The sequence below is a fragment of the Neovison vison genome, chromosome 3, assembly GCF_020171115.1.
Source record: "Neovison vison isolate M4711 chromosome 3, ASM_NN_V1, whole genome shotgun sequence".
Lineage (NCBI taxonomy): Eukaryota > Metazoa > Chordata > Mammalia > Carnivora > Mustelidae > Neogale > Neogale vison.
In genome coordinates this window covers 127,149,913-127,177,500 of record NC_058093.1, presented here as the reverse complement: position 1 = coordinate 127,177,500, position 27,588 = coordinate 127,149,913, and the positions used below count along the sequence as shown (strand labels likewise).

Here is a 27,588-nt window from a genome sequence, read left to right as displayed (position 1 = left end):
CAGAGGTTTGGGGCCAGGCTGTGTGTCACCTGCCAGGAGCCCAGGTCCGCCGGGTTGCGGAGACAGGCCCTGCGGGAGGACAGCTTACTAGGCCTGAGATGACCTGTGCGTAGGTGGGAGGGTCCCGGAGGGCTGGCCGGTGGCAACGCAGACCCACTCTCCAGTTCAGAGGCCCTGGGGTGGGCGGAGATGGGGCCGGGGCGGGCATGGCTGCAAACAGAGTCTTTTTTTTTTTTTTGGTCCCTCCCCTTTTTTTATAGTGGTAAAATGCACACAACGTGAGATTTACCACTTGAGCTCCGTTCAGGGGCCTCCACACTGGTGTGGCTGTCCTCACTCTCCATCTCCAGAACATCGTCATCCTCCCCTACGGGAACCCAGTCCCCACGGAACACTCACCCCTTCCCTCTCCCCGACCCCAGTCACGCCATGCGACTTCTGCCTCTGGGACCAGCCTGGCTCCGCAGGGCTGGACGTGGATTCCAGGGAGGCCCTGCGGCCCTCCGGTGGACGGCAGTCCTCGGAGAGGCTCTCCCCTGGAGCCTGTCACGGCTGATCCAGACGAACACAACTTTCAGGAGGAACTGCCCAGGAGCAATTTCGCTGACCTTCGTGTAGATAAAGATCTGATTTTACAAACAGCATATTCTGAAGACAGGATTCATTTTAAACTCAGGCACTTATAGTCCCTGATAGGAATGGTTCCATGTGCGGCAGTGTGAGCGCACGTCGGGAGTCAAGCTGTGAAGCAGACAGCTTGGGGGCCGGGGCGGGGGCTGCTCCACGAGCTGGTGCTGGCGTGCTCTGGTGCGGCTCGCGGAATCCCCGTGCCCCGTGTCCCCACGCAGAAGCGGATGGGAAGAGTGGGCGTCCCCCCTTATTGCTGGGGAGAGCCTACCACAGTTAGTAAATGCAGGGCACTTCAGAGAGTGTCTGGTCCAGAGACAGGGTTCAATAAATACTTCCTGTTATTAGTCAAGGATGTTTTCATCCAAAGCATATTGCTGCTTGAGCAGATAGTCTGTGGGTAGAAAATGTTTCCCCAAGAACAAGCAAATTACATCTTTCAACACAATAGTCTATTATTAATCCTCCCAAATAAATTTCCAGTGGCCAAAAAAAGTCTTTCTCTCTCTATCTAGGTGGATCATTATCTCAGAGTATATTTTGTTCCTGTTTGGGACCTGATTTCAGTGTTGTCATGGAGAAAATACCGCTGGTGACCGTGGTGGGCTCTCACGCTTTCCTCACACAATGTGTTCATATGCACGTACCCTTTTCTTTTCAGGCTCCCTGGTAAGGATTTGAGAACACTTAGTGGTCAACAGCGTGTTTTCTCCATGTGACGTGGCTTTGCCGATCTCCACTTTGGAATCCTATCCCATGGGGTAGTTCAGATGCTATGGGCTTTCCTTCTCCCTCTAAATATTTTTATTCCCTTTCCTTGGCTTAATCATTTTAACATGCGCAGCATTTCTTTCCAAGTGGTCTCATCCCCAGAACCAACGGAGACAGAGAGGAAGAGAGGATCATGGAAACCGTGAAGTTGGGAGTTGAGTTTCCTTTAAGAGCTCTTAGAGAGAAAGACTGTCTGGGGGGAATGGTTGGAGCAGAATTTGTTTTGTCTTTTCCACTCTATGAATGAATCTTTTGTTTCCAAACCTTTGCCTAGAAGTGATTGAAGCTTGTATGTTCTCCAAGGAGCCTACCTGCAGCCAGGGTGCCTAGAGATGTGCTCGCTGGGCAGACTCAGGGCGCCACACGCCCCTCTCGCCAGAGATCAAAGCGCAGATGTCTTCAACCTGATTAGAAATTGTTGTTTGTTACGTTTCTGAAAAGGAAGGTAATAACTAGTCGAAGGGCCCTGAGTCCCCCCCCGCCCCGCCCCGCCGCCCAATTATGTGGAGCACCTCCTAGCCTCTGCCTCGGATCCCAGAGAGAAACAACGTGAAGAAGGGGCCGGGCTCGTGCCTAGACTGGGACTCTGGCGCCTGTTCCGTCCTTTTAGCCAGGAGACTGTCTCCAGCTCCACTGAAAGATGCAAATGAAGAGTGAAATCCACTCACCTGCCGAATTCACTTCTCCGGGTGCCCCAGGCATCCCGGGCCCGCAGTCTGCCTGTGCCCCCATCCCCGGTTTGCTCAATAATGCAGCAGGATTTTTGCTCCACCAAAGTGTCACCTGTCTAGGTGAGTGGTGCCAGTGTCTATGTGAAGTGACAGCCATCTTTGAGTACCAGCGTCTTTAACTGACTTCTCTTTCATCATTCATGTTGGAAAGGTAACATTTTCGACAAGGTTGTTTCCTCTCCCCACTCTTGTTTCTCCCCCCCTCCTGCCCGCGCCCGCGCTGCTCCCCACTCTCTTAGTGCACCTGATCAAAACATCATCCCTGAGAAAGGCTTCCTTCTCCAAATTAAATGAGCCCAACTAGCCTGGGAATTTCCACGAAGAAAGCAAGTGCAATGCTGATGTGGGAAGTTAATGAATCTGGTAACAGAGAGCACATTATCGAGCCTGGATAATATGATCTAGCGGTGTTCCGTCTCCCCACACGTCCTGTGAAGAATGTATGGAAGTCAGTTAGTGCCGTGATTCGAACATCTGTCCTGCCCCGTAATGGTGATTTGTATAAGTAATGGAAACAGGTTAAATACCTTCCATTCTAATGTTGCCGGCAGGGATGAAAATGAACATTTCAATGGAATCGTCTCGACAGGGCAGAGTGGGGAGGGACCTGGACTGATTCATCTCTGTGCCTTTGGTGGTAGAGCCCTAATGAGAGTGCCCGCGTGTGCGCGTGTGTCGTTCATCAGAGGGTGGGGAAGGGCAAGGGCAAGGAATTCTCCGAGATGAGAACAGTGGCCCAGCCATGCCAGTGCAGGGCACCGTTGTCCCCATGCAGACGTCTGCTAACCCCATGCTCTCCCTTCTGAGGGACTGAGGGGGCGGGGAGGGGCTGGGGCTCTCTCCTCCTCCCTGGGGGGGGACTGGCAAGGGGTAGCTTCGGCTGATGAAACCCAAGGGTGGCCTCCTGATGCCTCTAGAACCCGGTCTCAAAGACTCGAAGAAGGGAGAACCCCTGTTTTCCTCATTTCCCTGTAATTCCAAATGGTCAGCTTTTTGCACGTTTTTTTTTTTCCCTTTGCCTAAAAAGTCACTTTCCATCCTTAATTGTTGAAAAAGCCATTTTATCTGAGTAGTTGGTGCTATTTCACATTTTTAAAATATTGAAAGTCATTCCTTTTCACTGTGTTCTAGACACGTGACTTGACGTTTAGAGGAAATATCAGGGTGTCCAGTAAGAGTCACAGTCAGTCAGGCCGGGTGTCCCATAATGTCCTTGTCAATTCAGCTACGTGAATGTGGCTTATTCAATGTGTTTTCAAACTAAAATGCTAAATGCACACACTGTGTTTTCTAGGATCACCATCTTCCTCCGACCTAGACAGTATTTCTTAAAATCCAAGGGAGTTAAATATGACAACATTGAGTCGTCTAACCTATTACATGAAATGCCCATATCCGAATGATTCCAGATATTTAAATCAGGGGTGGGGTGGGGGAAAGGGGAGCATCTCAGGTCTTTCACTTTATATCAGGATATTTTGTTATCAGGTAGGAACAGACACGGATGGGTGCTTGTTAGCTTGTGTGGACGGGTATTTTGAGTAACCTGCTATATTTTGTAGCTCAGTGTAAAGCTGACTTTTAGAAAGCAAGGCGTGTTCCGGGGAAAGCCTTTCTCCTACTGTTGGTTCAGCCCTTCCGGCCGGCGAGGCACCCACACTTCGGTTCATTCATCTGAGGAACAAGGATCGTGAGGGGGCATTTCACTGGCACATTCACCTGTGATGGAATAGAGAACAGGACATTTCAGGAGAACACCTTTCTGTTCTGTGTAATTGGGATGGAGATTCAGATGCAGGCGGGGGGTGGGTACGAACCTAATTGCTCAGAGCCAGTGTTACGAAGACTCGAGGGAATTTGGAACTTTTCTACATTTACCCATTAAAAAACAAATACAGCTGTCACTTCTCACCATTCTTAAAATGACTGTTGAATAGAGAAAATCTTGTTTTCTTGAAAGAAACAAAGATGTTTTTTAAAATGTTGGGCTGCAATTTGAGAAATATAATTTTTATCTAGTTTGCCGAAGATAAGATGTTTGTGCCTCATTGTGTAATTACAATTTGAGATGAAAATATTTTTTCAGACAATATGTGTATATTTACATTGTAAAGCAGCAGGGCACACATTGTTGGTGTCAGATTAAACTCTAACAGGGACCGTATACATCGCCTTATGTCCACTTGCATTAGAATGCACAGAATCTCCTGTTGCTTAAGATGACAGCACATCTTTGGGGACACATTGGCGTCCAGAAGGCACATTTTATGACAAAAAATATTAACAAGATTTAATTTTTTTTTAAAAAAGTGAAATCTAACCAGAAGATCTGGTTGGTCCCCGTTTTGGGAATGATGAGGTCTATGTATTTTTTAATTTTTCTGTTCATTCACATATGCACACACTCACATGCATGCACACATATGCACATATGAGCACACCCGCACAGTTTACACACATGCGCACACGAATCCACATGCACACCCGCACATGTTCATACACATGCAAACAGCTGCACATTTGCACATGTGCACACAGACACACGTGCACACAATGCACATGCACACATGTGTGTAGTTCACACACATGCACACATGAATGATGCATACACCCTTACATGTTCACACAAATGCATGTACATGCACACACGAACACACACATGAATGAGTACCTATACACACACCTGCACATGCTCACATGTGCAGACGTGCACACCTGCACACACATCCACACACGAATGCACACACATGCATGCACACCCATGAATACACACGTGTGCACACAGAGCTGGCAGCACCTTCTCTCTTGCCTGGTGGGTGCTGATGTGTGATTGTTCAGATGTTCTGTGCGGCTGCTAGGCATGTTCTCCTGCTGACATCGGGACACTGCGTGTGCTCAGAGTGTCACACTCCACACCGCGTGCTAGACTCAGGGAGGGTGGGGGGGATGATGGCAAAGCTGTTTTGACACAAAAAGAAGTGGCAGAAGATGATTTGGAGTCTTTGTTTTATTTGATGGGAAGAAATGTCATTTATTTCTGTAAGTAATTGTAAAAGGAGAATTTTCTACAGCAGCTACCATTTCCAAGCTTACTCATTCATCAGATTTCCACGCGGGGGGTGGTGAGGGAGGAGGGGAGGTGGCGGCGCTGGTGGGGGGGTTGGTGGAGCAGACGCAGTGGCGTGGGGCTGACTCGGTTTTCTGAGCAAAAGTAGCTGCTCGCATCAGAATCTCCTAGGCTGAGAAATTACGTCCCTTCACCGTGTGAAGCATATTCTTCTCACAGTTTCATTACCAGAAATAAAACGAGGACTATATTTTGGTACATTTGTACCCCTATGGATTTTTAAAAAGTTGTATCTTGTAATGAAAACAAAAGATCATCACAAATTAATTGCCTAAATTCCGAGTCGGACTCTCTCTCTCTCTCTCTCTGCCTCTGCCTAGGTAAACATTTTTTAAAAGCATCTAGGAAAGCAGTTATGAGAATTTACTGGTAACAGCAGACACAGACCCCACTATTGTGATGCGAGAACGCTGCTTTCAGTCTTGGTAGTGTGGCTGGACCTGGGATTGTCACCACTGTGACTCGGGTGTCTGTGATCTCGTGTTAAGCTTCCCACCAGGTGCAGAAATGCTTATGTAGGGCCCTGGGGCTCATGCTTGGTCACAGAGGAACAGGATCTACATCTGGCCGCAGCGTACTCAAGGATAAAAACTCCCCTGACTATCTGGTACGAGTCAGCCTGTCCCTGGCATCTCCAAGTCTGTGCGTCTCCCCACACCTGATGACATCATTGCCCCCCAAAATTCAAGTTCCCATTTCTCCTCTTTCATCCTGTGCCTTTGCGAGAATAAGACACTAGATTCGAAAGTGGGGACGCACTCCTGAGACGTGAGCCCTTCTGAGACGTGCGCCCTGGGTGGGGGGCGGAGCCTAGAAAGCCCTTTATTCTCTCTGTCCTCACTCACTCGTGTGTCCCAGTGCCCCTATTTAGGGATGTTCCCTCTGTAACAGAAGACGTGGTGGGGAACTGCGGGGCGCACTGCGTCTCCTGGATGGGGAGACACTCGCTCCTGTTCCTGGTGACGGCTCTTGTGCACGGCAGGTGCACGAACAGGGCTTGGGCTGAGTCACCTTCCTCGTGTCGATATCAGCCATTTGAAGAGAGTCTGTGCCCAAGTCTCCCCTTCTGATCTCCCAGTGTCATCTCTCAGGATGAACCTGACCCTATCTGATCAAAGTCTTTTCCAGGGTTGGTCAATAACACCAGGTTGGAACCCAGTGTTTTGGGCCTGGTTTGCTGATATTGGGTCTGTAGGCCCAGACTCATCAGACCACCAGAGTGCGGTGTCCGTCCTTCCTCAGTGTGGAGGCAGGTGCCAAAGGCAGAGGAGGTCCCCATGCTTGGCACCGGGCATGCATCTGTCGCCGTCGCCATTAGTTCGTGGAACAAGAGAACGTGTGCGTGGTTCATTAGCATACCATCCAGCGGGAGTGACGTATACCTGTGATTTCCCAGGTTTGTAGAAGGATGATTGACTTCTCGTTCTTCTCCATTTTAAGTTCTCTTTTAATTTTGCGAGGTTCTCATGAATTTTTCCTCTTTTTCCTCCTGACGTCCTTGAAAACCAGTGCAAGTCTGTGGTCTCTGTCCCACTGGCTCAGTTGCATCAATACAATGGACGCAAGGATATTAGCTGCTGTGCTCAGAGGGAAGGAGCCTCGAAAGGGGGTTTCTTCCTTCTCACTTAAGAACTCGACACTGAATTCTGGGGCAGTGAGCAAAAGAAGAAATTACAGTTCAGGAAGTTACCTGTGGATCCCTAATTAAAATTAGAGATGGGTAAAGATCACAGGCCACTGTGTCACAGACTCTGCTGTTCTTAAAAATGGCTCCTATCGGGTTTTAAATAAAGAAACAATTCCAGGATAAATCGGATGGTGTAGCAGACCAGTCCATTACTGATTGGTACCAGGCAATTAAAATCTGCCAAAGTGACAGAAAATTTTTTGCTCCTATCACATGTGAGCAGAAGTGGCCTTTCAGCTCTGCTTGGCAGAGTGTCAACCTTCCTGCAGAAAATCAGAACTTATGTTCGTAAATTAACATATATCCTGCTTGTATTGTAATGTCCTTTTCCGAGTAGGAAGGAAGGAGCTCTGTACCTATATCTGCTTTCTCTGCATTTTTATTTCCCAGTATAATCTAACTTTCATCAAAACCACCTGCTCTCTTGGGAATAGAGGTGAAGTAACTTTACAAGTGATCAATTATAAATTTGGAAGAAAGCGTGTTTTGCGAGATTCCACAATGAATTGCAGCTGTGCACTCATCACTTAGGTGTGTGTGAGACCCTTTTGTGAACGGGCCCCTTGGAGTAGGTGTGTTTTGATCTAATGGCCATCTGTTCACGGTATCACATTTGCTGCTCTAAAACCTAGTTTGATGCAGATAAACGTGTAACTCGGTCTGATCATATAGTTTCACCAGGTGGCAATGTGATAGCAAAGTTTGGTATTTACTGTAAGCCAGTAACCAAGCAGGGACAGACCTGTGTTTGAGATTAGTCACGTTTAAATATCCATTTTCCTCCTTCACAGCCAACTCCCAATTATGCGTGCTAATGAGGAAAAGAACTCGGGTAAACAAAGTTTCCCAGCCCGATCCTTGTCCTTTATTTCCACCAACTCGGGAGGAGCAGCTAAAACCAGGAACGCACTTGGGGTCCCGACGAGTTCCTACCTGCCTTCCTTGCTCTGCTCCCTGGTGGAAGGTGTGGTCACCAGGGGAACTGCCTGATGGCAGAGGCAGACGGAGGGCCTGGGGGATGCAGAAGTTCAAGAACTAACTTCCTGAGCGACCCCCTGGTCCTGCTTCTGAGTCTGGTGGTCAGGTGCACCGTCTACCCGAAGCCGAGGCCCAGTCACGGGTCGGCTCTTGTCGGGACAAACGTTCCTTATTTTGTCCCGATGGTTCGGAGGTTGGCAACAGCTTGTGAGGTGTGCGGCAACGCAGGGTGCGTCTGATGGTGTAGGGGGCTGGCTGCTCCACATGCGGTTCCCAGCTCTGTTTGCATCTGCAGGCGTGAGGAGGGCGCGGGAGGGCTGCAGACATGGACTTAGCCTTGAGGAGGGCCTTTGCCTTTGCCGTAGGCACTTCCTAGAGCCCCGCCTCCCCCAAAGACACCAGTAGTTATCCTGAATGTGGTTTGAGGAAACCGAGGGGCCCTGACAAGGGGTTGGGGCCGTACTGTCCGTAGGTGACAGGGCTGGGGCTCCTCGCCTGGTGTCTCACCTGTCGCACGTCACAAAAGTGATGGGCATCTGTCCTTCAGGAGGGGCCCCAGCTGTGGCCTCATTTGCCAGGGCCCTCTGGAGACACGCCGGTGGAATGTCACCCTCCCCACACACCCCGGCCTCCAGGTCCAGGCTGCCCGGGTCACCCCTTCCCTCGAGCACCGCACACACTCTGTGCCCCTGCCGTGTGTGACAGGTGTGGCTCAGGGGCCTCGTCTTGAAAAGCCGGTTAGCCCGTTCCTCCAGATGCAGACGTGGCAAAACCAAAAGCCTCCTTCCCTGCCACCTGCTGACGCCCGGTGTCTGGCCGGACTTTCCAGGCAACATGGTCTGGGTATGGAGTTCGAATCTCCATCTTCGTGACAGCCCTGTCCTTCGAGGCCAGCCTTCTCATTCTCCCCAGGCCCAAACTCTTAAATGGGAATTCAGTCGCTTTTAGGGCCTTCCAAGGGCTCTGGCCCCGCAATGTGAGTGCCCTTGGCCCGAGCCCAGATTTGGAAGGCAGGAGCCATTGGGGATGCCCCGGGGGGCTCGAGCATTGCTTTTAAAGGGGGAGAGAGGGTCAGAGCCCAGCTGACCCTGGGGGAGCCCCAGGAAGGTCCATCCATCAGCTCTCCGGGGGTAGGTGGAGAGGAGTGGATGGTTGGGGTCACGTGTGCAGTGGGTGCTGGCGGCTGTGGGCACGCAGGAGGTGCTGCTCTGGGAATTCTGTGTTTATGGTCATCGTTAGTGCTGGGAACGTGGAGCCAAGGCAGCCCCTGAAGTTCTCGGAAGGAGGGCAGATGGGTAAGGGAGGCTGGCTCCATGGCTTGAAGAGTAAGTCTGGAACGTTCAGTGCGGCCCCTTCATGCCTTCCTCTGTATGAAAGTTGAATCCTTTGCACCTGTTATGGGCTGTGGCCATCCCACATGACTGTGAACGTCCTGACCTGCGCTTGGGCCGGCGAGCCCGTGGAATGGGCCACTGGAATGCAGATTACCAGGTTAAGGGATATGTTGTCTGCAGGAGCTAATTTTACCCTGCCCGTCTCATCTGAAGAGGGAGTAGGAAAACAACTCTAGGGTCAGAAGGCTGTCACAGTGCAGGCACAGGGGAGGGGGCCCCGGCTGCCCCTCTGGGTCCACGCTTCTTCCGGCCCCTCAAGTATTACCGTTGAGATGTGAACTCACTCAAAAAACAGGTCAGCGGGCTAAAACAACATGGTAGAGGAGCACAGCAGCCAGGAGAGGACAACCTCCCAGGACTGGTAGCCAGGAGGGTAGACGGTGAAGGTGCACACCCTAACGTTCTAGAAGGCTGACGTGGTGCAGTGTGGTGACCCTTGAGCGGGCGGGTTGAGGGCCGCTGGAGAGGCCCTGGCACCTGTGCACGTCCACGGGACTCGGCAGCCTTCTCCGGAACACACTGGGGGCCGGGATGCAGCCCAGAAACAGGAGACCCTCCTGCCCACTGTAGCCCCTCTTACCGGAACTCACATAACCATCTGCACCCCTCACTGTTCCTGCCCCCCTTTACTTTTTAACATGTTTTGAAAAATAATAGTTAACGAAGCCCTTTGCACATTTCCACTCCCAGGCTGAGCCCTCCCTTCGTGGGGGGGCCCCGTTCCCAGGGTCCGGCTAGTGGCTGCTGGGGGCTCCCCGAAGGGTTGCTTCAGTATGAGGTGGCTAACCCTGTTTGCTGAGCTGAAAACACTGAAGAAGGTTTTGAAGGTAGAGATATTTATCAAGAGCAGGGTCTTTCCACATAACCCATAGGTTCATTATCTAGGAAAAACCCACTATTCTTTTCAAACAATATTTCCCTTGTTCCATGTGTACAGTTTTTGTCGTTTGCTTTTTTCACTTCATGACCTGCCCAAGTCATTAAAGATACTTTTTAACGTTTGGATGATAGTCCATCCTCAAATAAACTACAAATCAGTTAATTTTCTTTTATTGTTGATCATGCTGAGTGTGGCCATGCTGAGTGTGACACTATGAAGGACATCTTGGTGCATGAAGTGTTTTTTGTGTTTCATACCGTGATCCTGGCTATACGTCCGAAAGTGAAATTACTGGGCCAAAGAGTGTCCACATTTCAGACTCTCCTCTGGCTGCCATGACTGGAGAGTGTTCTAAACACTTTGGGCCGCTCACGTCCACAGCGTGGACGGGATGTGCTCCCTGGCGTCGGGATGCTGACGGGGGGGAAGCAGCTTCATCCTGAGATGGCTGGATGGAGGGGCCTGTCTGGGAGTCAGGTCGCCCGTGCGGATAGCCCGTGGTTCCTTCCCCGTGGGACCTGGGGGAGCTGCTCGGCTTCGTGGAGACTCGGCTTCCTCACCTGCAGAACAGGACATCTCAGTGACGCTGCCTCGGAAGCTCGTGGGGCGGAAGGAGGGGATAGTATGACCGTGGCCCCCTGAGCGGCAGGTGGGGTGGCCTGAGCACGTGAGCGGAGTGCAAGTTCACAGTCTGGACACGAGGAGGGGCAGGTAAACCTCTCTCAGTCCTTTAGGGGATGGTGGATTTGGTCGGGGATTAAGAGAGGCGTCCATGGAGGTGACATCTGAGCCTTGCCTCGAGGATAGGGTCGTTCACAAGGTGGGGCGGGGTCCTTCCCGGGACCAGGTTGCACTCAAGCCTGGATGCGTGGTGGCAGGGGGGGGTCTGTCTGGGGTTTCGTAGCGTGGCAGGGGGAGGGGTCTGTCTGCGGTTTCGTAGCCCCTGGCAGGACGTGGCTTTCATGGAGGTTTTGACTCTGGGATTGCGAGAGTGGGGCTCCCCAGGCCGGCCTGGAGGAAGAAGGCTACGGGACAAGAGGGGAGGCCCGGCCGGATGGCTCTGCGTGCGTGCTGGGCAGTGTCGGGGTGGTGGTGGTCTGCATTATGCGGCGGGGAGTGCTAGATGCAGGGTTTGGGAACTAGGACAACCGTTGCTTTTCTGGAATGGGTAACTTGTTTGGGTTGGTTCATAACCACTGAGTTAGGGGGTTCTTGAATTCAGGAGAAAGTGTGCTGTTGTCTGGGGAGGGGACAGAAGGAGCATTGCGTTTGCCCGTAACTGACTTGGGAGTGTCCGGAACTCATGGCAGATTCATGTCATACCGGTTGGAGCTGCTGCTTTGTGCGAGACACGGGGCCGGCTCTGAAAACATGTGGGAAGGGAAGGCATGACAAAGCCCAGGCTTTGGGTGCCGTCCTCTGATGAGGTCTATGACCAGCAGACCTGGGGAGGGGACATGGATTTGGGGGTCATAGGCTTGCACCGGGAGACTCCCGGAAGGGGCGCGCATTGGCGCGAAAGAGCCCAGTGTGCGACAGGCAAGAGCCACAGGATGGGGTGGCCAGAGGCAGACAGTGCACTGGCCCAAGGGCAGGAGGGTCAACACATACCATCCCCAGGAGCGTGGCCGGGACAAGAGGAACCTTGATGCTGCTTCCCCACAGGCGTGCTTGGAAGGGGGACATCTGAGCCCGGGTCAGGGAAAGCAGGGAGGATCCTGGGCTTTACCTGAGAGCTCGCTGGGGCTCCCTTCCTACGAGTCCATCAGGCCAGGCACAGCAGGGACCCCTCCCTGGAACACCACGGACGCAGGCACTCAGGTGGGGAAAAGCTCACTAAAAACCCACACCTCTTCGGAGGGTTTCTTTGTGGAAGAGGCTTGGGGCTGCTCTGTGTGGTTCCTCCCGACACCCCAGTCATGGTCGCCTCGGGGCCGTGGAGTGGTCGGTGAAACTCATTTTGGCTCAACCACAGGAGCTTCCGGGTGTAGACTGGACTGCCTCAGGAGGAAGGTGGCCTGGGATGGAGTGTGGTCTGATCACCCCCCCAGTCGGTCAGGGGAGGGAGTGCCCGAGGGGGCAGGCAGGTGCCAACTCAGTCGTGTCTGTGCCATTCCAGACCTGGAGAGGCCACCTTTGCGGCTGAGGGCCGGCAGATGCCTCACAAACCGTAGTGCTGTTACAGGGTGTTTCTCGGTTCTGGGATCCCAGAGCCCAGACAGAAGTCCTTTCTTTATTCAGCTCGATGGACGGGTGCCCGTTGGGGTGTAGGCAGTGGGCAGTCCCGCTTCCATCCCTTGAGGGAGACTGACCAGCTGACTGGTGACACAGGGGACAGACCCACAGTGATGGGCCTCCCAGGCTGAGCCAAATGGGTTCAGATAACCCCTTTCCTTGATGGCCGCTTGAGTGGCTCAGTTGGTCAAGTGGCTGCCTTCAGCCTGGGTCGTGATCCTGGGCTTCTGGCATCGAGGCCCGGTCGGGCTTCCCACTCAGCGCGGAGCTGCTTCTCCACCCCCCTCTGCTGTTCCCCTCTTCAAAAGAGCAACAAACACTTCCTTGAAATTACTCGCTAGGGCACGAGTGTTGCTTTCACAGAAGTGGACAGACCGAGTCTCGGAGGGGACCTCCGCCCGCGGACGCTGGTTTGGGAGCTGCCCGGGGGTGAGTTACCGGGGCTGCTGGGGGACCTGCTCCCGCATCTTCACTCGGGTTCCGCCCTGCCCGGAGCCTCGGAGCCCTGACTGTCCCCAGCCGAACCCACAGAGGTGGACCTCGGGGCCGGCCCAGCGAGGCTGCCTGAGCCCCTTGGCTGAGGACCTGAGCGTCGAACCTTCCAACCCTGCACCGTCCTAAACCTTCAACAATTACAGACCAAATGAAGATGACATTCAACTCGGCATCTCCTCTTTTTTTTAGTTTTCTGAGCTTTACAGCTCCCAGGAGGGCGGTGGGGTGTGTGCGGCGCAGCCAGATGCTGGCGCGTGCGGTGAGGCCTCCGCGCGGGCGGTGATTCTGCGCGCGGCCGCGAGGCGCGGACTGCATCGGCCGCGCGCGCTCACGTGCGGCTGCCGGGGGCGGGCGCGGCTGTGAGCCGCGGGAACGCGCATGCTCAGCCCGCGCCCAGGGGCGGGACCCGGCCCACGCCGCGCGCTGCTGAGAGGCCGACGCAATGACCGAGTCCTGGGATTCCCCGCGTGCGTGGGAGTGCGTGCGCGTGCGTGGGAGTGCGTGGGCGTGGGCGCGCGCGTCCTGGGGGACTGTGTGTGCTCGTGCTCGGAGTGCGCGCCGCCGCCCCAGCCCCAGGCCCTCAGTTTGCAGGTGCTGGCCCCCCAGGTCCCCTCCTCCTGGCGCGGCGTCCGGCCCGCGGGCAGCCGGCGCGTTCTCCGTCTCCTTCCTGCGGTTTCTGGGGACGCGTGTGCTCGCAGCCTGGTTCCCCCAGGATCGGGCTCTGATAAGGTGGTAATGAGTGACCCTATTTAATGAGACACCCCTCTCGCCTCATAGCAGTGCGTTTTTCTGGGGGCTTCCTGGAAAATGTCCGAGCCCCAGATTTCCCAAGGAGCGCATGGAACACTCGTTTGGGTAGTTGTTTCCTCACAAACAAAAATTAAAAATAAATAAATTCACGTTGGTCAAATAAGAGGTGGTGCGTGCCATAAGCTCCCTTGGGGACTTAACAAGACCGGTTACCTGTTAAAGGATCTGAAGTGTCCTGCGGTGAAAACCAGGTTTCATCTAAGGATTTAGGCACCCTCCAGACCTCCATTCATGTGACAGTTGCCAGTGCCCTGTCGTTTCTCTGGCAGGTGATACCTTCGACTCCACAAGTCGCTGCCCGTGCAGCCTGCTGTAGGCCGTGGGAGCCAATACTACAGGCCCTGTTAAAATTTAAAAAAAAAAAGTTTTTATTGTGGGTAAAACATCCATCATGTGAAAGTTAACATTTTAACCATTTTCAAGTGGAAAGTTATGTGGCCTCAAAGACTTTCACACTGTTGTGCATCCGTCCCCACCGTCTTTCTGCAGAACGTTTCCTCTTCCAGGGCTGAAACTGTCCCCGTGAACCACGACCTCCCCATTTGCCCTCCTTCAGCCCCTGCAAACCACACTCCGCTCTCTGTCCCTGCGACTGTGTCTCCTTATCCTAGGTGCTTCCTATAGGTGGAATCCTACAGTACGTGCCCTCCTCTGCCCAGCGCATCTCCTGCCGCACCCTCAGGTTGATCCTTGCTGTAGTGCGGGTCAGGTTCCTAACTTAGAGGCTGAATACTATTCCTTTGTGTACTACACGTGCTTAGTCCCTCCATTCATTTGTCAGTGGACACTTGGGTTATCTACACCCTTTGGCTCTTACAAATAATGCTGCTTTGTACAACTGTCTACTGTCCCCATGCAGGTGATGTCTGCTCTGTCCGGGCAGGGGGCTGGAAGTGGTATATTTTGTCCTTCTTTTTAGGGAAAACCAGAGTGCTTTCATCATGTGTCCTTGAGGAGGCTTTTTATTTATGGAGACCATAGGATACTGTCTGTGGACTGTCCTGTCCTGCAAGTAGACAGGTCCCACCTGATGGGGAGGCATGATGGACCCGCCTGTCACTTAGGGAAGGAACAGCCTCCAGGAGGAGGTGGCCAGGCTCTCCCTCGGGCCCCGCTGTGGCGGTCAAGGTGATGTTTTCAGGAAGGAGGCAGACAGAAACTGGCCCTTTAGTGGTGTTTCCTTGGCTGACAGTGCGTTTGCTCGGGAGGAGGGGGGTATCGTCCTGCTGGAAACCTCATTCTCCCAGGAGCCGCAGAGTGGGTCATTCCTTAAAGCGGGGGGAGCCTTGCCGCCCGGGCGCTTGGCTGAGAAAACATCTTTTTAAAGATCATCTAACTGCTGGGGAGGCCGCGTCCTTGAAGATGATTTATTTCCCCTGACTGTGTTTCATTTTTCTCTCCTAGCTTATGTTCCTGAGGAAGAACTGAAGGCAGCAGAAATAGATGAAGAGAACGTGGAGGAGGACGGGCTGTCTCTGGACATCCCGGAAAGCGACTACGTGTGCAATGAGGACCCCGAGATCAAGGAAGCTCAGAGCTACCAGAACTCCCCCGTCAGCTCCGCGACAAACCAGGACGCTGGCTACGGGTCGCCCTTCAGCGAGAACAGCGACCAGCTCGTCCACTTCAAAAGCTCTTCCTCCAGAGAGGAGAAGGAGGACCCACAGGGCCCGGACAGCGTCTCCTACCCCCAGGACAGCTTGGCCCAGATCAAGGCTGTGTATGCGAACTTGTTCTCCGAGTCCTGCTGGTCCAGCCTGGCTCTGGATTTGAAGAAGTCGGGTTCGACCCCCAGCAACAACGATGCGGGCCAGAAGGAGGGCTCCACCCCTGCCCCCACACCCCCCGCCTGCACGGCGGGCGCCACGGGCACCACGGCCAGCACCCCCAGCTCGGGCTCGGGCTCGGGCTCGGGCTCCGGCAGCGGCGGCAGCGGCGGCGGCTCGGGGTACGACTGGCATCAGGCCGCGCTGGCCAAGACGCTGCAGCAGACGTCCTCGTACGGGCTGCTCCCCGAGCCCAGCCTCTTCAGCACCGTGCAGCTGTACAGGCAGAACAACAAGCTGTACGGCTCGGTGTTCACGGGCGCCAGCAAGTTCCGCTGCAAGGACTGCAGCGCCGCATACGACACGCTGGTGGAGCTGACCGTGCACATGAACGAGACGGGGCACTACCGCGATGACAACAGGGACAAGGACTCCGAGAAGACCAAGCGGTGGTCCAAGCCCAGGAAGCGCTCGCTGATGGAGATGGAAGGCAAGGAGGACGCCCAGAAGGTGCTCAAGTGCATGTACTGCGGCCACTCCTTCGAGTCCCTGCAGGACCTGAGCGTCCACATGATCAAGACAAAGCATTACCAGAAAGTGCCTCTGAAGGAGCCAGTGCCGGCCATCACCAAGCTGGTCCCTTCCACCAAGAAGCGCGCCCTGCAGGACCTGGCGTCCCCGTGTTCGCCGGAACCCGCGGGGCTTGGTGCCGACACCGTGCTCAGCGAGGCGGCCAAGGACCAGAAGACCGCCAACCCCTACGTGACGCCCAACAACCGCTACGGCTACCAGAACGGCGCCAGCTACACCTGGCAGTTTGAGGCCCGCAAGGCCCAGATCCTCAAGTGCATGGAGTGCGGGAGCTCGCACGACACGCTGCAGCAGCTCACCGCCCACATGATGGTCACCGGCCACTTCCTCAAGGTCACCACCTCGGCCTCCAAGAAGGGCAAGCAGCTGGTGCTGGACCCGGTGGTGGAAGAGAAGATCCAGTCCATACCCCTGCCCCCCACCACGCACACCCGGCTGCCCGCCGCCCACATCAAGAAGCAGCCCGACTCCCCTGCGGGCACCACGCCCTCCGAGGACAAGAAGGAGCCCGAGAAGGACAAGGCGCCAGCGGTGGGCGAGGCGGACAAGAAGGTCAAGGAGGAGAGCGAGGACGCCCCCGAGAAGTTCGAGCCCACTGCCCTGTATCAGTACCTCCGCGAGGAGGACCTGGACGACAGCCCCAAGGGCGGGGTGGACATCCTCAAGTCCCTGGAGAACACGGTCTCCACGGCCATCAGCAAAGCGCAGAATGGTGCGCCTTCGTGGGGCGGCTACCCCAGCATCCACGCGGCCTACCAGCTGCCCGGCGCCGTGAAGCCGCTGCCCGCCGTGCAGAGTGTGCAGGTGCAGCCGTCCTATGCCGGCGGCGTGAAGTCGCTGGCCCCGGAGCACAGCGCGCTGCTGCACTCCCCGGGGAGCCTCACGCCGCCGCCGCACAAGAGCAACGTGTCCGCCATGGAGGAGCTGGTGGAGAAGGTCACTGGCAAGGTTAGCGTGAAGAAGGAGGAGCGGCCGGTCGCCGACAGGGAGAAGGGCTCCCCGGCCAAGGCCGTGTCCCCTGTGGCCAAAGAGAATAAAGACTTCCCCCGCGCAGAGGATGGCGGCAGCGGCAAGGCCACGCAGAAGAAGGGCCCGGAGGCGGAGGCGGGAAAGGCCAAAAAGGAGGGTGTGCTGGACACGCACACCCCAAACGGCACCGAGCCTCTGAAGGCCAAAGTCACCAACGGCTGTAATAACCTGGGGATCATCACGGACCACTCAGCGGAGCCCTCCTTCATCAACCCGCTCAGCGCGCTGCAGTCCATCATGAACACGCACTTGGGCAAGGTGTCCAAGCCCGTGAGCCCGTCGCTGGACCCGCTGGCCATGCTGTACAAGATCAGCAACAGCATGCTGGACAAGCCGGTCTACCCCGCCGCCCCCATCAAGCAGGCGGACGCCATCGACCGCTACTACTACGACAACAGCGACCAGCCCATCGACCTGACCAAGGCCAAAAGCAAGCCCCTGGTCTCCAGCGCGGCCGACCCCGTGGCGTCCCCTCTCCGGGAGAGCGCCCTCATGGACATCTCCGACATGGTGAAGAACCTCACGGGCCGGTTGACCCCCAAGTCCTCCACGCCCTCCACCGTGTCCGAGAAGTCAGACGCCGACGGCAGCAGCTTCGAGGAAGCGCTGGACGAGCTGTCGCCCGTGCACAAGAGGAAGGGACGCCAGTCCCACTGGAACCCCCAGCACCTGCTGCTCCTGCAGGCACAGTTCGCCTCGAGCCTGCGGGAGACGCCGGAGGGCAAGTACATCATGTCAGACCTGGGCCCGCAGGAGCGCGTGCACATCTCCAAGTTTACCGGGCTGTCCATGACCACCATCAGCCACTGGCTGGCCAACGTGAAGTATCAGCTGAGGAGGACAGGGGGTACCAAGTTCCTGAAGAACCTGGACACAGGGCATCCTGTTTTCTTTTGCAACGATTGTGCCTCTCAGTTCAGAACTGCTTCTACGTACATAAATCACCTAGAAACACACTTGGGCTTCAGCTTGAAGGATCTCTCCAAGCTGCCACTAAATCAGATTCAAGAACAGCAGAATGTTTCAAAAGTCCTGGCAAACAAAGCTCTGGGCCCGGTCGGGGCTGCCGAGGACGATGGGGGCTCCACATTCCAATGCAAGCTTTGCAACCGGACTTTTGCAAGCAAGCACGCAGTCAAACTGCACCTTAGTAAGACCCACGGCAAGTCCCCGGAGGACCACCTGATCTACGTGACGGAGCTGGAGAAACAGTAGCGTCCAGGAGCGCGAGGGACCGCGGCACATTGCACTACACGTCGTCTTTGGACTGCACTAGGCCTGGGCTGAGCCTCCGAAATCAGCCTTCCCTTTGTTGCCGAGCTGGCTGTCTGGACCTTGGTTTTTTCTTACACATATTTTGTAGTTATATTTATATGCCCTTTGTCCGATTGTGCATGTTATTTTTCTTTTTCCGTGAGTCAAAGTCTGACCTTTATTTTCAACATCTGTTCTTGATGTTAAGCTATCTTTTGTAGGAAATAGTGGGCACACTACTCAGAGACATGCATTTAGCAGAGAAGAAAGACACAAATAACAATGATAAAAAGACATCCTAAAATTACAAAGTTGCCATGACAATAAAGGTCATAGAACCTGGTAGTGTCAAATTTAACCCTTTGAGGACTGCAATTGCATTTCTGTGCCTTTCACTCAAAAAAAAAAAAAAAGAGAAAGAAAGAAAAAAAGGCTTAAAGGCATTTCATTCAGATCAAAAGCTGTGTCAGACACAAAACTTATTTAATAATTAAAAAAATGAGCTTTTATATGCAGAACTGGTTTGTGAAGGAAACATGCATGCAGCTGTCGGAAGATAGAAAGTTGTCTAGGAGTCGTGGGGTTAGGAAGCCACAGCTTTACACATTGAAAATGAAACAAAACAAAACAAAACAAAAAAACAAAAAAACCCACCACCACCACCACCACTACCACCACCACCAAACACCCCAGATGCCACTATGCCCAAACCCTCTGGATGCTGAAAAAAAAAAAATGCCACTTTCGGCAAAAAAAAGTATGCAAGCTATTATTTAAAAATGTGTAAAAATGCTATTTCTTTTTTTTCCTGTAAAATACTGCGGTTTATAGTTATTTACAAATGTAAGCTTTGGTATAAGCTGACCTTTCTATAGCGTGCTGCATTGGTAAATGAAAAAAACATGGGGCAAACGTTGGAGTCCTTTCCTTGTAAATTGCCAGCATCAGCTTAAAAACCCCTCTATGTTACATATCGTACCATTTTAATCTATTCAACTTTCTTTGTACCTTCTGGCTGTATGCTTTCTCTTTTAACTTTTTATATTGTCATTTTATATTAAATTTCTGTGTATATAATGTAAAACCACAATTTTTGAATAAAATTTAGTTCCTGCAGCTTGATTTAAATAGAGAAGTTTTACTGGTACCTGCATCTTTCCAGATGCATGTATATCAGACAAAAATAAATAAATGGAAACAAAGCAAGCAATGCACTATTAATTATACATTTTGATGTTCTATCATTAATATTGTACAGTACATTTTGGTTCACACAATTAAATCCACTGTTTTCTCAAATGTAAAATAAACCCACAAGCAGTTCTTGATTTACATGGATTGTCATGTCGTCATTATATTGCCTTCGAGAAGTCATTTCGGCAGCAAGAGGTGTCGCTCATGCGATCAACCAACAAGAAGTTGATTCAGAATTCTCTCTGCGTGATTTGGATGCCGACGTGCTCCGTTTCTATACGTATTGCATTTTTAAAAAATAATCATTAAATGTGTTAACTCTGCGGGGGGCCACGGATGACGGAGTTCAGCCCCTGAGCGCTGGATGGCTCTTCTGTGTAGACGCAGACCAAGGGGCCTCATCCAGAGGACCCTTGTGGACCAATTGGAGATGTCCACAGGTATCCATAGTGCCTCAGTGCAATCCAGGGACTCAGGGGTGAGGGGCAGAAGCACAGTTCTTGCTCTGGGGGCCTTGGCACTGGTTCTGTGTCGCTCCAGAGAGAAATCCCTGATTTCTGTCCATGACCCTGCATGGTTTTGTGCTTCCAGGTTGGGGGTCGTGTGCCTTCCGCAGGTCCCCCCCGGCGCACCGAGGGCCCCACGGAGGAAAGCACCAGGACTCCTGGCGTGGGAGCAGGTGACTCCCGAGCGCCCCTCTCCAGGGGCTGACGGCTTCCGTCTGCACTGGGGGGAGCACTGACGTCATGGCCCCAGCCCCTTTCCTCTCCCAAAGTGCTTCCTGACACAAGCGGGAAAATGCCTTGTTCTGCCTTTTGCTTCAGTTTTCCATAAAACTGTGTCCTGAGAAATGTTGAAATGCGCGGCGCTCGGTTCCGAAGCCGCTGAGCGGTGGCCGGGGTGGTTCGATGGCTCCGTTCCCGCGGACGCCTGGGTCAGGGGCCATGGCAGTCCGGGCACCATGTTGACCCAGTGTTTTGCTAATGCCCAGAGAGCCAGGGACGCTGGCCACAGTTGTCCCCACTTTTGTCATTGGTAAATAGCTCTGTCTTCAGGAGCTTCAGCCATTTAGACATTCGGTCCAAGTACTGGGTGATTATGCACTTTGGACTCAAGGGCTGACAGAGAAGAAAAACGAGGCCTATAGCAGGAAATGGGGTCTTTGCATAACAATCCTTTGAAGTCATACCTGTTTCACCACGGGGCCCCAGACGCATGGTTCTGCAATTTCACCCTGCGGCAGACGTCGGAAGAGCAGGTGCAGCGGTGTGCAGGGAGGTCAGGGTCTGGACAGGGTCCGCTGGGGTCCGTCCCCACGGGCAGCGGCTAAGACATTTGGGAGCTGCTCGCACTCGAGTCCTGACCGCTGGGGCTTGGGCACAGAATTTGGGTTTTCCTTTCTTCTTCTTCTTCTTCTTCTTTTTTTTTTTTTCCCCCTAATTCATAATCACACACTTATCTTGTCACCCATCCTCGTTGTTGTGGACCTGGGTGGGGCGTAAAGTGTGTCACTTGCATGCTTGCCTGCACACGAGGAGCCCAGCACAGCCACTGCCCAAGATCACATGGCTTGTGGTTCACAGAACTAGGGCTGAGAACGCAGGAGGCTTTGCCAGGCCCAGACCTCCATCACCTGCTTTGATCTGCCCCAGGTGGACCTGCCCCGGGTACCTCGGTGAGGGGGTGGCAGTGAAGGGCTGGGCATCTCTGGGCTGGGGACTCCAGTGGGGCTGATGGGTCCGATGACTCCGATGCACAGAACGGGGACAGGCCCAGAGCAGACGTGCACTCTTCAAATCACCTCCCAGCACAGCCCACATCCCACCACAAAATGGGGCAGCTCTGTCTTCTGTTGGATCCGATAAGTAAGTTGAAATCGTGTTTGTGGTGAGTTTGTAGCAAGTGCAAATCGAATAGAGGTCTACATAGTAATACAGAAACTCAGTTTGTATAAACACAGAAGAGGGATGGACTAATCCCAGGAAGAAATTGGCTACCTCTGACTTGAGGGTTTCCTTACAGACATTTCTGCTTCCTTCATCTGCATTTGAATAAACGTGCCCATCTCTCCTTCATCTCTTGTGTCCCCGGAAGGGGCTCTGCACATGGCATTATGTTCTCTCCATTTCTCTGCGCTCCTCTCTTAACCCAGGGAGCAGGTCTGCATCTTCTGCGGCAGGTACCGAAGAGCCCCAAGCAGCCAGAAGGAGCTGACCCCTCGCCCAGCTGGCAGGGGTGTGGGGGGCTGGGGGGAAGGCACGTGACATGGCCGGCCGGTGTTTCCGTCCGGTAGACATTCCTATTTGCACCATGAGCCTTGGGTACAATAGCGAATCCAATATTATACCTGTAAATGTGGGACTTTTAAAAGTTTGAGATCTTCCTCAGAATGTGGTTCGGGTGAGGATGGTCCTTTGCCATTTTATCAATATTTAAAAAGATAGAAAACCCGGAAAGCAATGATAGACAATAGTTTATCTAGGGGAAACAAGCTTTTAGGCATTGTAGGTTTAAAATGATTAAAAACATTAAGGTTCATGTCCTGCATTCCTACATTTGATAATCTTTTAAAAGCTATTAACATTCATGTCAATCATGCTTAAACTCCTCCTGAATTCTCAGAAACCTGTGCGTGCACACAGGCTTCTCTTTTCCAAATTCTTTGTTATGGACTATTATTATTTCTCTGAAGGTGATGGGAACCACCGAAATCCACTTACTGAATTGTAAACTTTAGACAGCATTTGTACTTTTTACATAACTACATTCTCATACTAAGTCACCGCAGAAAACTTGCAACACAGAAAAAGAAATAAAAGTTAACTCTTATCTTCATCTAAAAGAAAATCACTGTTAGTATTTTAATACTAAATCTTTTCTCTGTGCTTCTCAACACAGAGATCATGCCCACACTCTTGTATTTTGCTTTCTTTACCTGGTAGGACGTAATGCACATTTTCCCATTTTATCAAAACTTTCTAATCTTACTGAGACTGACTATATTTATCAATTCTCTGTTAGAATTTTAGGAAGCATCATCAGAGTCTGCTCAAGTTTTCACTATTATGAACGAGAACAAAGAACACTCCACTCATTTCTGATTTTCCTTTTCAGAAAAGAAAAAAAAGATTTACTTGTTTGTTTTGGAGAGAGAGCACATGAGCAGGGGCAGGAGCAGAGGAAGAGGAAGAGAAGCAGACACCTGCTGCGTGCTCAGTCTCAGGACCCCGAGATCATGACCTCAGCTGAAATAAAGTGTGATGCTTAACTGACTGAGCCACCCAAGCCCCCCTCGGATTACTCCTTTAGAACAAATACCTAGAACTGATACTTCTGTATCACAGTGGGACTTTGTGCCCAAATGGTCCACAAGAGAGTTTGTACTCCCACTACCATGAGAATGACCCCTTCTCCACATGGACCTCTTCTGGGTGATCACGAGGATTTTTTTTTTTTTTTCAGTTTAAATTTCTGGCTAGTTTCTCTAATTGGCCAATGGAATCTTGATGTTTTAATTTATAATGCTTTTAATGTTTATTGCCCATTGATGTTATTTAAAGGACGGATGGTTTAGGAACGTACAAATCTGAGGAGTATCTGCACATGAATTATGATTTCATTTAATTGAGTGGCCGGTACACGTATTTTACAGATGACACATCACGGAGGAGGGAGAAGAGCCAGCTGAGGGCTGCGGCTCCCCCCGGCTCAGGGCCGGAGCACGGCGGCCGTCCCTCCCGGCCACACTCCGTTCAGCACGCCCTCCCGCAGGTGGCAAACCAGGCCCAGTGATGCCTGCAAATGATGTACCTAGACTCTCTTTAAGCTGCCCGACTTGTAAATGGAAGAAAAGCTCGATTCTGTGGTTCCCATTACTACGGTATAATTCATATCATTGGGGAAACAAATGGCATCTCAAAAAAAAGAGGATGGCCCCAGGAAGATGAGACTTGTCACCTGGGGTGACCGCACACCGCGGAAACCTGCATTGGGCATTCGAAGGACAGGGAGAAGAACCCCTTCTAGGGCCTGAATCGGGGAGCCCTCGCTCCCGTGAGCTTGCTCTGGAGCTGAGAACTGAAGCCTCCCACGTAGGTTTTGGACGGAAGCAAGCAGAGGCTGCAGCAAGTCTGTGAGGCTGGCGCAAGGAAGGCGTGTCGCCTGGACGCTGACCCGCTCAGGCTGCTCTTTGGAGGACGGAGAGCAGCGTGTGCTCCCCAACAGCTGTTCAGGAATCGATCCGTAACCAATCGTAATGTTTCCTAAGTGACACCAAAGTATCCATGATTTCTGTCGGACCAGTGTGAAGATGGTCCGATGGTGGGCTACAGGGTCACTGACTTCCACCCGCTGGACGGGCCGTAGAAGCACGGGGCTCCCATGTCATCACGTTTTGTTGACAGAGTGGACATACGGGACACACGTGCTTCTGTTGAGAGGAAACTGACATCGGACCAGATGCTAGTTCCGGCCTCACGTGGTGACCCGGGATCTGCAGTGACCAACGAGTGACCGCCACAGCTACTGGTTCGCACTCATCACCACACACGAGGAGTCGTCTTCTTGTGGGGAAAGCTTTTCAGATTTATTCTCTTAAGCAACTTTGGTCTCTGCAAGTCAATATTATGAACTGCAGTCCCCAGGCCTATGTCACATCCCCGGGACTTCCTTATTTCATAACCGCAAGCTTGTACCTTCGGACCCCTCCACCCATTTCACCCACGCCCCCCTCCCCACCCCCGCGCCTCTGGCAGCGCCCTCTCTGCTTTGAGTCGGAGTGGGTGGGCTGGTTGGTTTTTAGATTCCGTATGTAAGTGAGATCAGACGGTGTTGGTTTTTCTCTGTGTGACTCCCTTCATTTCATCATGTTTCAATACCAACTACAGAGGTAGTTTCTGAGTTGGAGAGGATGCATCACTTATAGACAAATTTAGAAGGAGGTCTTTAAGGCTGTGAGCTTAATATGCAAACCTGAAATTTTAGGGCTGTTTTTCTCTGAAGGCTTGACCAAAAAGAACACTAATGAAGAGGACTGAGGACGATTACACGGTGATCAGCAGTTTCTAAAATACGTAGGTGGTAAGGAAAATCCCATTCTGTGTAACTGGAATCATTACGCAGATTCTTTCAGGCAACTGGTATTCCACTGGATTTCCTAGGAGCTGCTACAAAGCAATCAATCCCAAGATTAAAACATTTTTCTCCTTTCTGTAAATTTGTATGCATTTATGCATGTTTTTGGAATCATTTTTGCACTTTAATCCAGCTGACTGAAACTAAGAATTTCCTTTCCTCTTTGCAGAATAACAAAACTTGTGGGTGTATGATAAGTGCTATGTAATAATAAAACTTCTCAGAATTTTTGAATTCTTTATGACCTGTGTCATTTAAAATTTATATTGAATCCCAACTCCAAGCCATAGTATTCCGACACATGTCTCATGCCATTATGCCCTGTTAATACTGATAAGAATTGATCAATACATCATTAGACTTACCAATTTCAACCCATGACTCAAAATTCATTCAAATTACGGAAGGCCCATAGTTACTTATGTTCGATTTGTTAACTTTAAGACACAGAAGAGCCCTGAATACGTTCATTTCACTTGTAATACACTTGTTTATAAACCAGTAAAGTCTGATGTCCACTTTTGAAGCTACTCATTCTCCTTTTGGAGATTCCTCACCCCCTTAAAGTGATGAAATATACAAAGAATTAATTTGGGTATGCAGATCCAAGATGGTAGCTCAAGTACGGGTCTCACTTAATGGGAGCCCGGTTTTTGCACTGTTGGAGGCACGAGAACTCTGGACAGATCGACTGGGACGCCCTTCCTTCCCTCAGTCAGTGGAAACAACGGCATTGCCATCTGAAGTCATCTCCAAGCAGAAGTCTGATGGAAAGGACTTTGTTCAAACTTCAGACTACTATGAATAATATTTTTTAAATAGGGCATTTAATGGTAATCTTTCTCATGATGACTGTTTTGTTAAAGACAAAACTGTATTCATCTTACAGTTCTGGTGAGATGGTGGGAACTTCATAGTGACCAGAGGTAACATCTTATTTGTGGTCCCAGAAGCTTTGCAACACCACAGAGTCCTTTTAACCAAACAATGGAAGCCGCAGAGAGAAGCATCAGAGGCTTGTCATTCCCGCTTCTCAGGAGAAAACAGATTTCTAAAACTCCCGTCCCAAAGTTTCTTCCCATTCATCCCAAAGTTTCTTTCCAGATGACCTCTCACTTTTCTTAAAACTTCTGTTTCAATTCTGTTGGCACACCCCCTTATTTTCTCTGACTCACTTAGGTTTCAAACCCCTTGTTCGCTTCCCAAGGCTTCCCTTTTCGAGACTGGGATTCTGTAGCAGGAACCCGGAGTCTGCTACGTAAGACATTGGCTCGAACATCACCTGTTGTGCTAATGGTTTCCGGCCGAGGGAGCAGTCTAACTGCATCGTGTTGTAGGAACAGATTCAGGCAACTTTCTCAGAACGTGCTTGGCGCTGGCCCCGTGCACACTCCTGGCGGGGGTCAAGCGTTCACTCGTCCGGTTGCCACTGGTCAGCACGCTACTCCTCCAGGGCAAATTCGGCCTTTCGGAAGCCTCCCCTTCTCAAAGACAACATTTTTTCCTGTACTGATGCCGTTTCACCTTTTTCTCACTTTCCAAGGGTTTTCTTGAAAATCCCCATGCCCCAGAGTCCTCCAGGCCAAACACTTAGCGTGGCGGAAACCCGGGAGGGCAGGTGTATGCCGTGTCAGAGCCCATGTTCAGGTGGGGCACACGTGCTGAGAAGATGCTGTCTTGTTGTGTCTCGGTTGGAGGAGCAGGTGGAGGGCCGAGACTTGGGGCGGAGGACAGCCCAGTGGAGAGTAAAGAGCCCGGAGAATTGTGTTGTTTGGGACTGGGGTCTTGATGTGTAAAGGTTCTGGTCATTGTGCTGCCTGTCGGAGGAGAGAGCGAAGAGCAGATCGGTCCCCCTGGAGGAGAGTGCAGGAGAGAGCCCGGGGCCAGCCCTCCGCCCCTGGGCAGCGCCGCAGCTGGCCACGGGCAGTACGTGAGTCACGTGCCTCATGGACACATGTAGCCAGTGTTACGCATATGGACCCGACTACGTGGAAGCTGGGAAGGAGGAGGGATGGCGCGGATGTTGAGTGGGCCCTTCGGGACCCATAGATGGAGGGCCAGCTCCAACCACCATCCGTGGCTCATCGGTTTCTTCGGGAAAGAAAGAGATTGCCAAAAGAGAGGTGGAGTGTGGCCTTTCTAGGGTTAAAGATCCTTAAGCTTTAGAGAGAATGTATAAAAGAAAATTTCTTTCTGAAATAATTTATGGAAATGCCGTGCTCCCTTTGAAGGTTCCGTGTCACCGCGTGGCACTGCGCAGTGTTCTCTTTCTTCACCTGTCAGGCAAAGACCACCTCGAAGACTCTCACTGCTGATTACTAGTTAATTGTCATTAATAAGTGACAACTGACATTATGGGGGCTTAATGCAGAGAGAACAGAAAAGAGCCACAGATATTCTAATGAGCTGACTCCTACGTGCCCTCTATTGTTGTCGAAAATGAGGAGCTGTCGTCATTGTTCAGGAGATGGGCTTCAATTGCTCTGGAAAATATTCTCTTTTAATTTCTTTATGCATAGCTAATTCCTGGTACTCTGTGTTTCTCTCCCCCCCATCCCCCCTTGGAGCGGGCACAAGCACACACACGCACACACACGCACACACACGCACACACACGCACACACACACATGCACACTCTCGCTTTCTCCTGTGAGCGTGCTACAAACTCCCAGCTAACTTATTCCTAGACAAGGAAGTAGCACGGTCTAAAAAAGCTCCTTTTTATAGAGCAGATAGAAAAGAAAGCAGTTTAATGTCATGGTTTTAGTTGACTCGGATGGGGACAGAGCGGAGAGGACCGGAGCTGAGAGAGGAGGGAAGGAGCCTGCGAGGAACTGTTCCCACAAGGAGAAGTTGGCCGGCCCCGGCGGAGCGCACGGTGGTCA

The 27,588-nt window shown here is 52.0% G+C and overlaps 1 protein-coding gene across 3 annotated transcripts in view; it reads left to right on the top strand.

Annotated features, from left to right (window-relative positions):
* TSHZ1 (teashirt zinc finger homeobox 1) overlaps positions 1 to 19,707 on the top strand; it is a 634,721-nt gene extending 615,014 nt beyond the window's left edge. For all 3 annotated transcript variants that reach the window (XM_044242800.1, XM_044242801.1, XM_044242802.1), the window contains one exon: positions 15,140 to 19,707. In XM_044242800.1, the coding sequence (XP_044098735.1) occupies positions 15,140 to 18,336 (3,197 nt within the window). In that variant the 3' untranslated portion in view covers positions 18,337 to 19,707. The remainder of the gene's footprint in view (positions 1 to 15,139) is intronic.
* Positions 19,708 to 27,588: the final 7,881 nt, after the last annotated feature.